Genomic DNA, 12,764 nt, shown 5'->3' with positions numbered 1-12,764 from the left:
GTTGATGCCTGTGCATATCGTTGTCCGCAGGCACGTACTGCGAGCTGGAGGAGTCGATGGACCCGCAATGCGTTGCGCGGCCGTGCCGCAACAACGGCAGCTGTAGCGTGCCGCCCGGTGCCGACGAATACGTCTGCGACTGTCCGCCTGGTGCGTAGCTTCATCCTTATTTGATGCTATTATGTATGTAAAGAAAGAAAGAAAAAACGTTTATTTTTTAAAGCTGGTAACACATTACCAGTTAGGTTATCCCGGCGCCTCTAATACTTGAGTAGTAAATTCAAAAGACCTCAAGTAGAAGAAGCGCCGGAATAAAGTATGTCATGTGTGGCACAACCCGAAAAAAAAGTCCCTACTCAGCATAAATACCATATGTTTTGCAGAAGTACAAAAACATACAGCGCTGGTTTTCAGTATGAACCCTGATTCGGGTGGCGCCACGAAATTATTTTAATTATACATATCTAATCTATCTATTCTATCTATTAATAATATATATAAATTCACACATTTAATACTTACTTATATATTATAATTGGACACATTTATGCACATGCATAAGGTATACCCATTATGTAGCCTAAATCATGTTACAAAAAGGAGTACTCCGTCACATGATCCTGAAATTCTACCTGTTTATCCAAAAGGAGTTTTTTAAATTTAGTTTTGAATGAAAAATTGTGAGTGTACACTGTTCGAAGCCGTTATTATGTATGGTTTGGCCTGCAATTAATAAGTTATTTGGAACGCACCCGCAGGTTTCAGCGGCCGCAACTGCGAGACGGACGTCGACGAGTGCGAGGCGGGCGGAGTGTGCCTCAACGGCGGCCGCTGCGTCGACGCAGTCAACAACTTCACCTGCGACTGCACCGATACTGGTAACAACATCTATTTTTAATGTTATTTCTTGATTTTTTACATTATCTTAACTATTAGCTTTTTACTTTTGTATTTTATCGTCTAGTGGGTTTATTTATAATAATTAAGGAATGAAATGAAATTAAATTAAATAATTTATTTGTGTGAATATGGGAAGACAAGGTGTTTACAATATAGAGTTGCCAACATATCTAGTCAGGAAACCCTGACATTTTGACAAAGTAGGTAGTACATTTTACATAAAGCTAATAGATCAGATAGGTATATAATATTGTGTCAATGATATAATTATTAGTTTCTCTTAAATAAGCAGCTTCTGTTTGTCTTTTATCATGCGCGTTTCACTTTATTTTGCCTTGATCCATGGACCATCAAAATGGTCAAGACGTTAAACGCAGAGACAAGGTGGGGAGATGAATAATGAACATCTTCTAATTTTTTTTGTCTGGTGTTTCTTTCACTTATTTTTTCTATCCAATTTAAAAAGTTGCTTGGTGCTCATATAAGGAGCCAGTTACGGAAATGCGGCAAACCACAGACATAGATATTAGTTTCTAAAATGTGTCTACAAAATTAATTCAGAGTTTAATTGGTTAAATATTCGAATGAGAGCCATATTACATTTATTTGGAGTTGTTATAATGTGTCAAATATGATGGCAATAGTTTGGACTGGCTTGTGGTGCTGCAGGGTACACGGGGGCGCGCTGCGAGGACAACGTCAACGAGTGTGAGGACGAGCGCGGCATCTGCGGCCACGGCGCCTGCTACGACACGTACGGCGGCTTCGTCTGCGCTTGTCTGCCGGGCTACACGGGCGAACGATGCCATAAGGTGTGTATTGACGTCATTGTCATAGTGACGTCATCGGTCTGTCTATCCAATCATTTTTATAGACTGCTTCCCCCGCTATGTTTTGAAGCATGCTTGTAGGTAGGAGTCATTTCTCATTTTACCCAAAGGTGCGTAAGACATTGACGTTTTTGTCGCAACGTGAATGTGCCCTATATATGCGCTGCGAACAATGGCATGCAGTTTGTTACTTCCCAATTAGCTCGTTTCGATGTACAGGCTATAGGTATTTATAACTAACACAATGTTGGATCACTACAGATGTCCGCCTGCGCGTCCGGTCCGTGCGGCGTGGGCGGCGCGTGCGTGGAGGAGAATAACGGCGCGGGCTTCCGCTGCGTGTGCGCGCGCGGGCACGCGCCGCCGCTGTGCGCGCCCGCCACGCCGCCGCCAACGCCCACCACGCCCACGCCGCCCACAGCGCCCACCGCGCCCACGCCGCCCGCCGCCTGCGCCGACCTCGCGTGCCCGCCGCGCTCGCACTGCCGCGCAGGTAACGCTGAAGGTGTGTCGAAACCAGGGACCGTACATCCCCGAATATGAGTTCATTCCTTCGAAAGGATTACTTATTGATAGGGTAACCCTGACCTCCACTCTCAAATAGGTCCGCTCCTAGCAAGACCGTCGGGTGGCAATCCCTTGCTCCGCGAGCTCCTACGTCCCGCATCTATCGCCTCTCTACTTAGGCATCCGTGGCGACGAAGAGGACGACGCATTGGACATGACACCCCAATCTCCGACTTTGACACCAGATCCAACGTCTGTTATATCCGTTGGTTAGGTTAGGTCTAAGGGTGAGATCGATATAGCGCACTCTGACTTAAGACAGAGTTAAAACGTGACAGCAATATCTCTCGCATAAATCTGTCTCGTTTTAACTCAATCTTAAGTCTGAGCATAGTCAAAGTGCGCTCTATAGATCTCAGCCTTAGATCCGGTGACTGGACTCCTACCCACTGGATTTGATCATCCATGATACCAGTCGACTACACGACACGGGGTTCCGTTTTGTAGCGAAGCTTCCTTTCAGACATTATGCGCACGGGTTCCGGGGTGTAAAGACAATTTCGTTGTTAGGTCGACGATAACAAAAACGACGTCAATTTTTAAATAGCGGATGTGGCCATCTTGGATTTCAAATTGGACTTCATAATTTTTAACTTTTGTTTTACAAAATGAATATGGACGTAGTTGTCAAGGTAGTGTTGTAAAATAAGTGAAATAATGTATTCTTTTTGTCAGGAGTGCCAGCTATGGTTGCGGGACTGATGGTCTCCAAACAAGTTCTATGTGTCTGCGACCTGGGCTACTATGGTGAGCAACTTTAGAACAAAAAGCCCCTTTACCTTTGTCTTTCCGTTGTAAGCAAGTAATGCAAGTGTATTGTCCAGGTGCGCCCGGCCTGTCTCCGAACTGCACGAGCCTGGACAAGGCGTGCGAGGTGGGCGTGTGCCTCAACGGCGGCACGTGCACCAGCGCGCCCGACCACTTCAACTGCACCTGCGTGCCGCCCTACAAAGGTAACCTAACCGTTCAGTGGGCGAGCTTCCCTTTGAGGGCCTCGGTAAAGAGTTACAGTACTACCGCTAGTTATTAGTTTGCGACGACGACTTAAACAGAATGTACACCAAGGGAATACAGACTTATTTGCTGAGATATTTTCAATATTAAATATTATAATGTAAATATCGGGTACTTACCAAAATTAACATGATTTTGAACTATCGATATTTCGAGTTACATGAGTCGTGATCATGACGGGACGGGACGGTATGTACCCGGTAGTTTATTTTATTTTTATTTTATTTTATTTTATTAATGAATATCATTATTATGATTAACTTGTATATACAGGCCGTATATGCCGCCCTCAATGAATATCATTATTATGATTAACTTGTAACCAGGAAGCTAGCAAAAACTTAGCGTTATTGTTATACTACCTAAACACAATCCAAAATTGCCACATTTTGTAGTTTTAGGGATTTAGTATTTTTCAAACTTGCAATGCTATAGTGTGCAAAGTTCGGGTCAACGGCACCTACGACGTAGCAATGACTCCGAGTAACCTACTTACGTCTCGTTCGTTGACTTTTAGCGACAGTCAGATGTTTTATTTACAATATAATATATCATTTCTATTTTCCCAGAGATGAAGATTCATTGCAGCATTTCTTCGTTTATCAAGCTAACCTCATGTTGAATTTGTTTCTTGATTTTTCACGTCATATCATTAAAAATTGGTATATAATATTGAACTTTTACAAAATATTTTTCTAATTATTATTTCGCGTTTTTTTTTGTGGTGCCATATCAGTAATCATCAGTACTTTCACCTGTCTTCGTTTTTGCTAGCATTCTGGTTACTCTCTGTATTTGCACAATTTTGTTCGTGACACTTTGAACATTCCATAGCGGGCGGCGCGCAGAGCAGCCGGATGGAGCAGTAGAGTAACACTGTACCCCGTAGTTAGCATTAAGAAGATTAAGGACTTAGCTATAAGGTACAAGCCACTAGTGGGCTTAGTGGGATGTGGCCTGAATGTGCCTGCGTTGTCATCGGTGTTCCTTCATGAAATGATCGGCCCCCCGATTGTGTAAGCAAAACGTATTCATCGTTATCGTAATCGTCAACAAATTCTGCCATTTGATTGGTTGATTCGCTGTTTACATTTTTTCACAGCCAATCAAAGGACCACGTCTTACTACGCTGCAAGCCAACCAAGAAGTGAATCTTGAGTCAGTCTGATCAAATAAATAGACCACGTCATGATTTCTGTAAAAGCGTGCCGGAAATACAATTTTGTGTTCTTGCCACTAGGTGGCGCATTTCCGTTTTGTTTAATGTGCATCCGGCTACGACACTGCCATCCTGACCTGCGGACGTCCTCGTACGCCAATTACTAAAGTACAAGTGTGGACAAAACCATAACCACTGAATCATTTTACCGTTCGTCCATCCTGACAATCAAATTTGTTGACGATTACGATAACGATAAATACGTTTTTCTTACACAATTGGAGGGCTGTTGTCGTGCATAAAGTGTTTGTCAGTAATAATTTTAGTGCGTTCAGCCTATGCGTAGCTATTAATGATCCCGAAATTGAGCTGCTGCTCGATTGCGAGAGAACTGCATCGATCATTGTTACAATCGCAATCGTTGTGATTGGCTGAATTTAAGGTGTGCTTGTTGCAACAACACAATGCCGATAGTGAGCGAGCATCAACCAATCGGAGATCATTGCGGCCGTGATATTGTAGCTGTCATTCAATCGAGCCGCTGATTTCAATGACATGTCTTGCAAAATTGCTATGAGTGTCTTCCCTTCGGGAAGCGACAGTAAAATTCATTTGTAGGTAACAAGGAAACTGTCGCTAAAAGGGGTTTTGGTCCCATCCCGCAATTTCGAGTTTTATGGGTTACCACAGTGAAACTTAATGCGTGGTAACTAGGAAACTATGGCTATAGGGGGCAATATGTTGATCCCATCACTCTATTTCGCGTTTTTCTTAGACCATTCATATACCATTTATGTGTTGTGCTGCCTTTTTTTTTTACAAAATTTTGCCTTTTCAAGAATTCTCGGCCATTTTGCGGCCATTGCTTGGATCAATAATGGTGCTAGGTTGAGCGCACTGTACTTTAGGCTTTAGGCAGCGTGCATTGTTCGTGTAATGGTAACATGGATGTTAGCAAAAGTTTTAATAAATGTTTTTGTATCGTTGTTTTTTCGTTTTCAGCGTCAGCAATTTAATGTCTTGAAATGATCATAAGTTGCGTGTTGTTTTTCATTGTGCATGTGCTTTTGAAACTGCGAATAACTCAATGTAATATTTCAAAGACGATAAATTTATAGTTCCCTTTTGGTTCCCAATAACATAGCCATGGTCTTGGAGTAGAGCTTTATATTCAGTACGAAATACCCCCTTGTTTTATACATTTTTTATGCTTTATAGGTAGATTGGTTTTAAATCGTCCATAAGAATGAATTTATAAGGTGAAACCAAATACTTTGTATCGTGCGTCTTTAAAGTTTATACTGACGCTGAGATCTGTAGAGCGTACTTTGACTTTGCTCAGACTTAAGTTTCAGTTAAAACGAGACAGATTGATGTCGGCGATATAATGCTGTCTCATTTAAGTCTGAGCAAACTCAAAGTTCGCTCTACAGATCTCAGCCTAAGAATCGGAAGAGTAATACCTCCCTACCACAGAGATAGTATACATACTGTCCCTGTTGAGCACAACGAAATGACGGAAAAATTCTTGTGATGAATAATTTTATTTCCATTAGTGCTGAAAACCTTTTTTTACACGACTCCCCAAAAAAGGAGTGTAATGTTTTCAGAGTTCATGTATGATAGTGTGAGAGTTCCTTTACTCCACCATAACTTCTAAATGCTTGAATAGATTTAGATGTATGGGATATCGTTAGAATCCTTACATAATCCCGAGTGACTATTTTAAAAAAAGTGAAGAAAAAATTCTTCCGCTATTTGTTGAAACAGCGCAGCAGTGCAAACCGCAGTCGAGTTTTTTCCAAAAAAAATAATCCTAATATCTAATATTATGAAAGATGTTGTCCATCTGCTTTAGTCTATCGTTATGATGCCGTGCAAACATCCTAAGATCGGTACAGATTTGTTTGTCAGTGTGTAGATTGTGTACGTATTGGCAGGAGTGTACTGCGAGCTCGGCCCTGCCGGCAAGGCGCTGGCGGAGCGCTGCGCCGCCTCGCCCTGCGTGCACGCCGTCTCGTGTCGCGATCACGTGAGTAGCGAACAAACAAACATTTCTTTAAGCCATTATGGTTATTTTTGACATTGAAACACCCTTTGAATCCGTTCTTTAAGGTTCCAATGCACTTGAGCTGCGATGGAGTTTATAATTATGAAACAAAGCACAGCACGAAGTTTGTATTTCCTTTCAAAAGGTCATGGTTTCTAAGATCAAATTCTTGTAGTCTCTGTTCCTGACGGCTCGTGTGCATATATGATTGCAATCGGGGTATGGGGGGGGGGGGGAACGCCCCGCACACCTTGACCGGGGTGATCTCGATCTGTCGTGTACTATACGTATATCAGAGCTGACTTGTGTGTCTCGTGTCAGGCGAAAGGTTTCCACTGCGAGTGCGAGGCGGGCTGGTCGGGGCCGCGCTGCGACGTGCCCGCGCCGGAGGGCGACGAGTGCGGGCGAGGGTGCCTCAACGGCGGCACGTGTCGCGCTGATGGATGCGAGTGTCGCCCGGGGTTCGGGGGCGCGCAGTGCGAGCTGCCGCTAGACTGCCGCGCCGCCGCCGCGCCCTGCCCGCCCAAACAGGTATACTCTGTTTTTCATTACTTTACTTAAAACGTAAACAAAACGCAGAAAACTTCTCGAAGAAATGCTTAAGCCATGCGATTTGATCTTAATAAACCCACGGAATTAGCCAATCTTTCAGTCTCACAAAACATATTAACCGATTGTTTATTTGTAATTGAGCTCTAAACCGATTGAATACAATAAGCATTCGACAGAGACAGGCATCAATGAGCGGTGATTTCCCCAGGAATGCGTGGAACAAGGAGGCGCGTGGCGCTGCGCCGCGGCGGCCGCCGACTCGGCGTGCGCGTCGTCCCCGTGCAACAACGGCTCCTGTCTGGCGCTCGACTCCGGCCTCTTCCGCTGCCAGTGCCCATCTGGATACAGCGGTGAGTGAGCCCCTTGCTGATACAGCTGCAACGGGAATGCTTTGGTAACCTCACGCCATCTACGACGGCAACGGTGTAGGGATAGCTTGCATCCCGGGATCGGGAACAATCAAGGAGCTCCCGCGGGATTTTTAAAAACCGAAACTTACGCGGTGCTATTTAGGTAATGGTTTTTGGCGCGTTCGTTACAATCACTAAGTGCACGAACTTTTTGAGGAACCGAATGTTGACAAAACCATTAAACTGTCAAGAATGTGATGGGCAAAACATGTTCAACGCATAGACTACACGAAAGCCCCGAAAAAATGTTTGGGCAGCAAATCAGACGGCCCGTAGAGGCCGAGGAAGACCTAGACCGGTGGATTGATGAAGTGGAGAAGGACATGAGGGTTTTTGGAGCATCTGCTGGAAGGAAGATGTTTGCTTGGCCAAGCTAAGACCCACCCAGAGCTGTAGTGCTTTATTGAAACTTAAGTCAACGAAGTCGCGGGCGGAATTTTATAAATGTATCGGTAAAGAATCTTCTAAGCGCGATATACAATCGCGATCTATTAATAAGCGCCATCTATGATAGATAGTTTAAATAGCATCCCTATTTTAAATTCGATTCTCCCCATAAATTCCCAAACTTCGTTTTCAACTACTGCTGAAAGGTTTTATAACAATTCCAACTACAAAAGTTGTGGGTCAGTTAAAACAACATCTCACTTTTTATACTTTATTACTTACAAGTCTTACATTTAAACTTAAAAATAAAATTATCTATGGTTCTTCGCCTGTATAAACTTTTCCTACCATATAAGCTGGTGTACCTTGGATTCTCTTCTGCTTTAAATTAATGGAATATGGCAACACTGAAGGATACCGTTTATGGATACCCCTGCCCTCTGGAGTCCACGCTGATACTGTACACTTGGTGCCTTTCTTAGCCGTTATCGCCACCCAGCCTATGGAAGATAGGACTACATCACCACAGCATAGCTTAGGGCCTTCTCCACTAAACTCAAACTCCTTGCTCTTCAACCCAGGCCAATTTCTAAGTCTATCCATACCACCCGAGGGTACAGCAAACAATTCTGTGCCAACAAATGTCTCATAGACTTCATCAGCGTTTTCAGTGTTTATTACAGTAATAGGAAGGTTTTCAGAGCAAAATATGGTGAAGCGACAAGGCTCCGTACTGTCTAAAAGATCAACTCTCGCTAAACCACCTATAAGAACCGTAGTCCCTTGACGCAAGTAGTAAGTCTGAGGTCTTATCAACTTCTTAGGAATGGTCAATAACAATTCTTCTGTACTCAACAGTGATAGGACTTGATCTGGGTGAATAACCCCCGGGGTGTCATACAACCATTTGCTTTTCTTGAACAACATATGGTTTTCATCTAATACTGTCAAATCTTGGCGTTTTCCTGCAAAGTTGTCGTCCCTAGCAATATGTTCGGTGAATGTTCTGCCGATGTGACATATCAAGGATGGTGGCTCAACAAATTTTTTACCAGATATTTGATCTTGCCTGATTTCATTTTCGACTTTAAATAATTTCGCTTCGGATAGCAGCCGTTTGCTTCGCTCCCGTATCTTCCACCCTGAAGGTCTGTTAATGGGGAACTTTAAAAGATTTAAGGTAGTCCCCGGCCATCTGCTTACAGTAGCTCTTTTCACTATATCAACTGCATGTACTTTACAATAATCCGACTGTAGAAGAGCATTGAACAGCGAACTTTTACCGACATTTGTACAGCCGACCAGAAAAACATCGCCTTTGTACAGCCAAAGTTTAAACATTGCTGAGATCAACTCTTCCACTCCGAAGCCGGTTTTGGCTGATACCAGTGCTACATACTTGATGTTAGCTTCACCTAACTTGGTTTTCTTGATTTCCGAGAGAAGGGATTCCTTTATACGCTTTAGGTAACCGATGCTGTCACCAGGAAGAAGATCCACCTGGAAAGCAAGCAAAATCTTGTTTACATGAATCTAAAGAACTAATCTATACTACCATAAGGGCCTTTGTGCACTCATCCGTGATTTGACGGAACGGAATCTATGTATTCGTATGACGACCACTTCAAAGAATCACGGATACGAACCGATACGATAAGTGTGAAAATGTGTCTGTCTGCTCATCCTGTTTTCACAGCACAACCATTGAACCGATTTTGACAAACTTGGCACAGAGCTAGATCTTATCCTAGAGATGGAAAAAGGATGCCTTATTATTTTAACCCAGACAGTTACAGTCATTAGTTAGTTATTTCTAATTCTTTACTGTTCTTCTCACCTTATTGGCAACAATAAAAATAGGTCTGTCAGTGCCTATAATATCCACTATGCCTGGCCAGATAGAGCAGGGGAAGTCCAGCAGGTCCACCATGAGCAGCACTAGGGATTTCACATACCTGCAAATAAAACTCAGAATATAATATCCAACAATTTTAAATACATATCAAAATCTGCCAACCGGCAGGAATCGAACCCGCGTCTCCTGGGATCGCGGCCGACGCTCTGACCACTAAGCTACAACTCGGTTGCTACTGACAATATTTGTGATATGTATGTTCACTCAGTACTGAAGCAACGGTTTATTTAGAAATTTCCTTGAAGTGTAGGTAAAACACTATAAAAATTATAAAATACTAGATGATGCCCGCGACTTCGTCCGCGTGGATTTAGGTTTTTAAGAATCCCGTGGGTAAAAAAGTAGCCTATGTCCTTCCCCGGGATGCAAGCTATCGCTGTACCAAATTTCGTCAAAATCAGTTAAACGGATAGGCCGTGAAAGGCTAGCAGACAGACCGACACACTTTCGCATTTATAATATCGCATTAATAAGTATGGATATATAGGTAATGTTTATCCTCTTTATTCATTTATACATCGCAATACTTGCAAATATTAGGAAAAATGCATTGCTTCTCTTTGACTATCCTTTTCCGCAAGCAACATTATGAAATAGATTAGATGTGTCATTTTAGTTTAGTTTAGAGATTATGTAGAACTGAATTAGCCACAATACCGAATTGATTTAAGAAGTTTTTCATATTCTTCAGGCTGAACTGTGACATCCAAAGCAATGTTGTACTCCTGGAGGAAATGGCATCTCTGACACTCCATAGTCTTTAGCTCCTCGACCTTTCTTCCCTTGAACAGCTCACTGGGCAGATACCCTGGTATGGCAGGGTCATTGCAATGTAGGAGGGCGCCACAGCCTCCGCAGGGTACCTGTGTATTAATTTTGTTTAGTGATAAAATAATAATTTCATGTTTATTACACTTATTTGAGCTCGGGTAAGCTTTTAGCTGTGCCAGTCTACTTATAAGCAAGTGAATCCTTGCCAAGCACCAGGTGTAGGAAACGTAGATCCGCTAATTTAGTTTTCAAAAAGTTAATCCATTTATATAATTCATCACATTCATGGACCATGATAATTCATCATTATTCATTACTAGCTTATGCTCGCGACTTCATCGGTGTGGACTACACAAATTAAAAACCCCTATTTCACCCCCTTAGGGGTTTAATTTTCAAAAATCCTTTCTTAGCGGTGCCTACGTTATAATAGCTATCTGCATGCCAAATTTCAGCTCGACCCTTCCAGTAGTTTAAGCTGTGCGTTGATAGATCAGTCAGTCAGTCAGTCAATCCTTTTATATATTTAGATGAAGATGAAGATGATTCTCAGTGAAGGAAACATTATACTTATGTACAGTGCATAAGATAGATACAAAACAGATTACATTAAAAAACAAAATAGTTGATTTTATTGTTTGCTTGCAAAAATATCCTTTATATAACCTTTTTAAAGAAATGTATATATTTTTACTTGCAAAACAGATATGATGGAAGTAATTTTGAATTATGCATAACCAAAGCAACAAAGGCATCAAAGCCAAATGGTTCAAAGCACAATCTCATATTACTCAGCTGTACAGACAGAATAGTACATAACTAGACCTGACTGACAGCTACAGTGGGGTCGGGAGTGCCATAATGCTTGCTCCACTCATTCTCCACACCCTCTTCATCACTTTCCTCCTCGGTAGACAACAGTTTAGTGTCATCAAACTGTTCATAATTTGTCATCCATTTCTCTATATTAGATCTGTCAAATTCTGTATCTACATTATCGGTATTTTCTTGAGATTTTATCTCATCCTCGTTTATATCAACACGAGTTGTGTTACCAAATGGTAATTGAAATGTTTTTGCTGGTTCTTCAACTTCCGGTGCAGTTTCATCCTCTAAGAGTCTCTCTTTGTCTACATAATACTTCAAGGATAATGGTAGAGGAGGTAGACCTTTCTCATGAAACTCTTTCGACTCGATCTCCTTAGCTTTTCTGATAGTTTTCACATAATACTTATAGTAACCTAGTTGTAACTTTTCATGCTCTAAATACGAACTAAACACAATTTTGTCCTTATGTTGTTGTAATAGACGTTTAAAATCCTTGTTTAATAATCGTTTATCACTCTCGTTTGCTCGCGAATGGTTAAAACGGGCCGAGAAACTTTTGCGATATAACCTCCAAACGTTACGCACTGAATACAACATGGTAGCTTTTTAATATAAATAAGTCTTCATACTAAAGTAATTTAATAAAATTACGCTATTACTTCACATGCTTTCACTAGACTTAACATAGATTTTTATTAATTAAATAATAAACAAAACAACGACTGCCTACGGGCCTTCGGCTTCCATGTTTGACATTGACATTGTACGTCAAGTCAAACTCAAAGTTCAAACTGACGCGTACGGTGTACCATAGACAAATCGGGTGTCTTCATACTGTCCTACACGATATCGCATACCGATCCGATATTGTTTAACTATTTATATTTTTGTTCACAGGAAGATTCTGCGAGTTGGATGTAGATGAATGCGCATTGATGCCGAAGATATGTAATCACGGAGTGTGCGTCAATATGCACGGTTCATACCAGTGTTATTGCAAACCAGGTATATTTTCACTATTTGTTTGATGCCATTTGTATTGATTTCCTCCTTTGACTTCCTTTTTTAGAAATCAATTAAAAATGTATTATTTCAGGATACACTGGCGACAGCTGTGAACAAGACATTGATGAATGTTTGTCTTCACCGTGTAAAAATGGCGGCACCTGTCAAAACTTGGAAAACAACTATGAGTGCACTTGCGTTGAGGGATTTGAAGGTTTGTACATATTTTGCATAGCTATATACCTACTGAAATGTAAAGTCGGTCTTATTCCATGTCATGTGTTGTATGTTCTGGCACTTTTAGACTTGTGTCAATACAAAAAAATAATTTTAAAGTACTCTCACTCGCTCACTATTGTGTGTAAGTGAGAGGGAA

At 41.8% G+C, this 12,764-nt stretch overlaps 2 protein-coding genes across 4 annotated transcripts in view; one reads left to right on the top strand and one right to left on the bottom strand.

Moving 5' to 3' along the window:
• crb (cell polarity complex component crumbs) overlaps positions 1–12,764 on the top strand; it is a 71,647-nt gene that overhangs the window by 33,189 nt on the left and 25,694 nt on the right. For 2 of the 3 annotated variants that reach the window (XM_069509884.1, XM_069509882.1), the window contains exons 7-17: positions 31–150; positions 759–878; positions 1,570–1,712; positions 1,992–2,235; positions 2,973–3,044; positions 3,122–3,250; positions 6,411–6,502; positions 6,842–7,051; positions 7,281–7,422; positions 12,281–12,388; positions 12,480–12,602. In XM_069509884.1, the coding sequence (XP_069365985.1) occupies positions 31–150; positions 759–878; positions 1,570–1,712; positions 1,992–2,235; positions 2,973–3,044; positions 3,122–3,250; positions 6,411–6,502; positions 6,842–7,051; positions 7,281–7,422; positions 12,281–12,388; positions 12,480–12,602 (1,503 nt within the window). The remainder of the gene's footprint in view (positions 1–30; positions 151–758; positions 879–1,569; positions 1,713–1,991; positions 2,236–2,972; positions 3,045–3,121; positions 3,251–6,410; positions 6,503–6,841; positions 7,052–7,280; positions 7,423–12,280; positions 12,389–12,479; positions 12,603–12,764) is intronic. The other variant, XM_069509883.1, reaches the window with a different exon arrangement.
• On the bottom strand, positions 8,129–12,121 carry LOC117997373 (nitric oxide-associated protein 1). Its single transcript, XM_034985641.2, has 4 exons — positions 11,381–12,121; positions 10,442–10,647; positions 9,707–9,824; positions 8,129–9,369 (listed from the first exon to the last, which is right to left on the bottom strand). The coding sequence occupies exons 1-4, from the start codon at positions 11,978–11,980 to the stop codon at positions 8,185–8,187; spliced, it is 2,109 nt and encodes a 702-aa protein (XP_034841532.1). The 5' UTR covers positions 11,981–12,121; the 3' UTR covers positions 8,129–8,184.

This window comes from Maniola hyperantus, chromosome 4 (assembly GCF_902806685.2).
Source record: "Maniola hyperantus chromosome 4, iAphHyp1.2, whole genome shotgun sequence".
NCBI lineage: Eukaryota > Metazoa > Arthropoda > Insecta > Lepidoptera > Nymphalidae > Maniola > Maniola hyperantus.
Note: the sequence above shows the minus strand (reverse complement) of the source record. Positions and strands in the feature narration are given on the sequence as shown.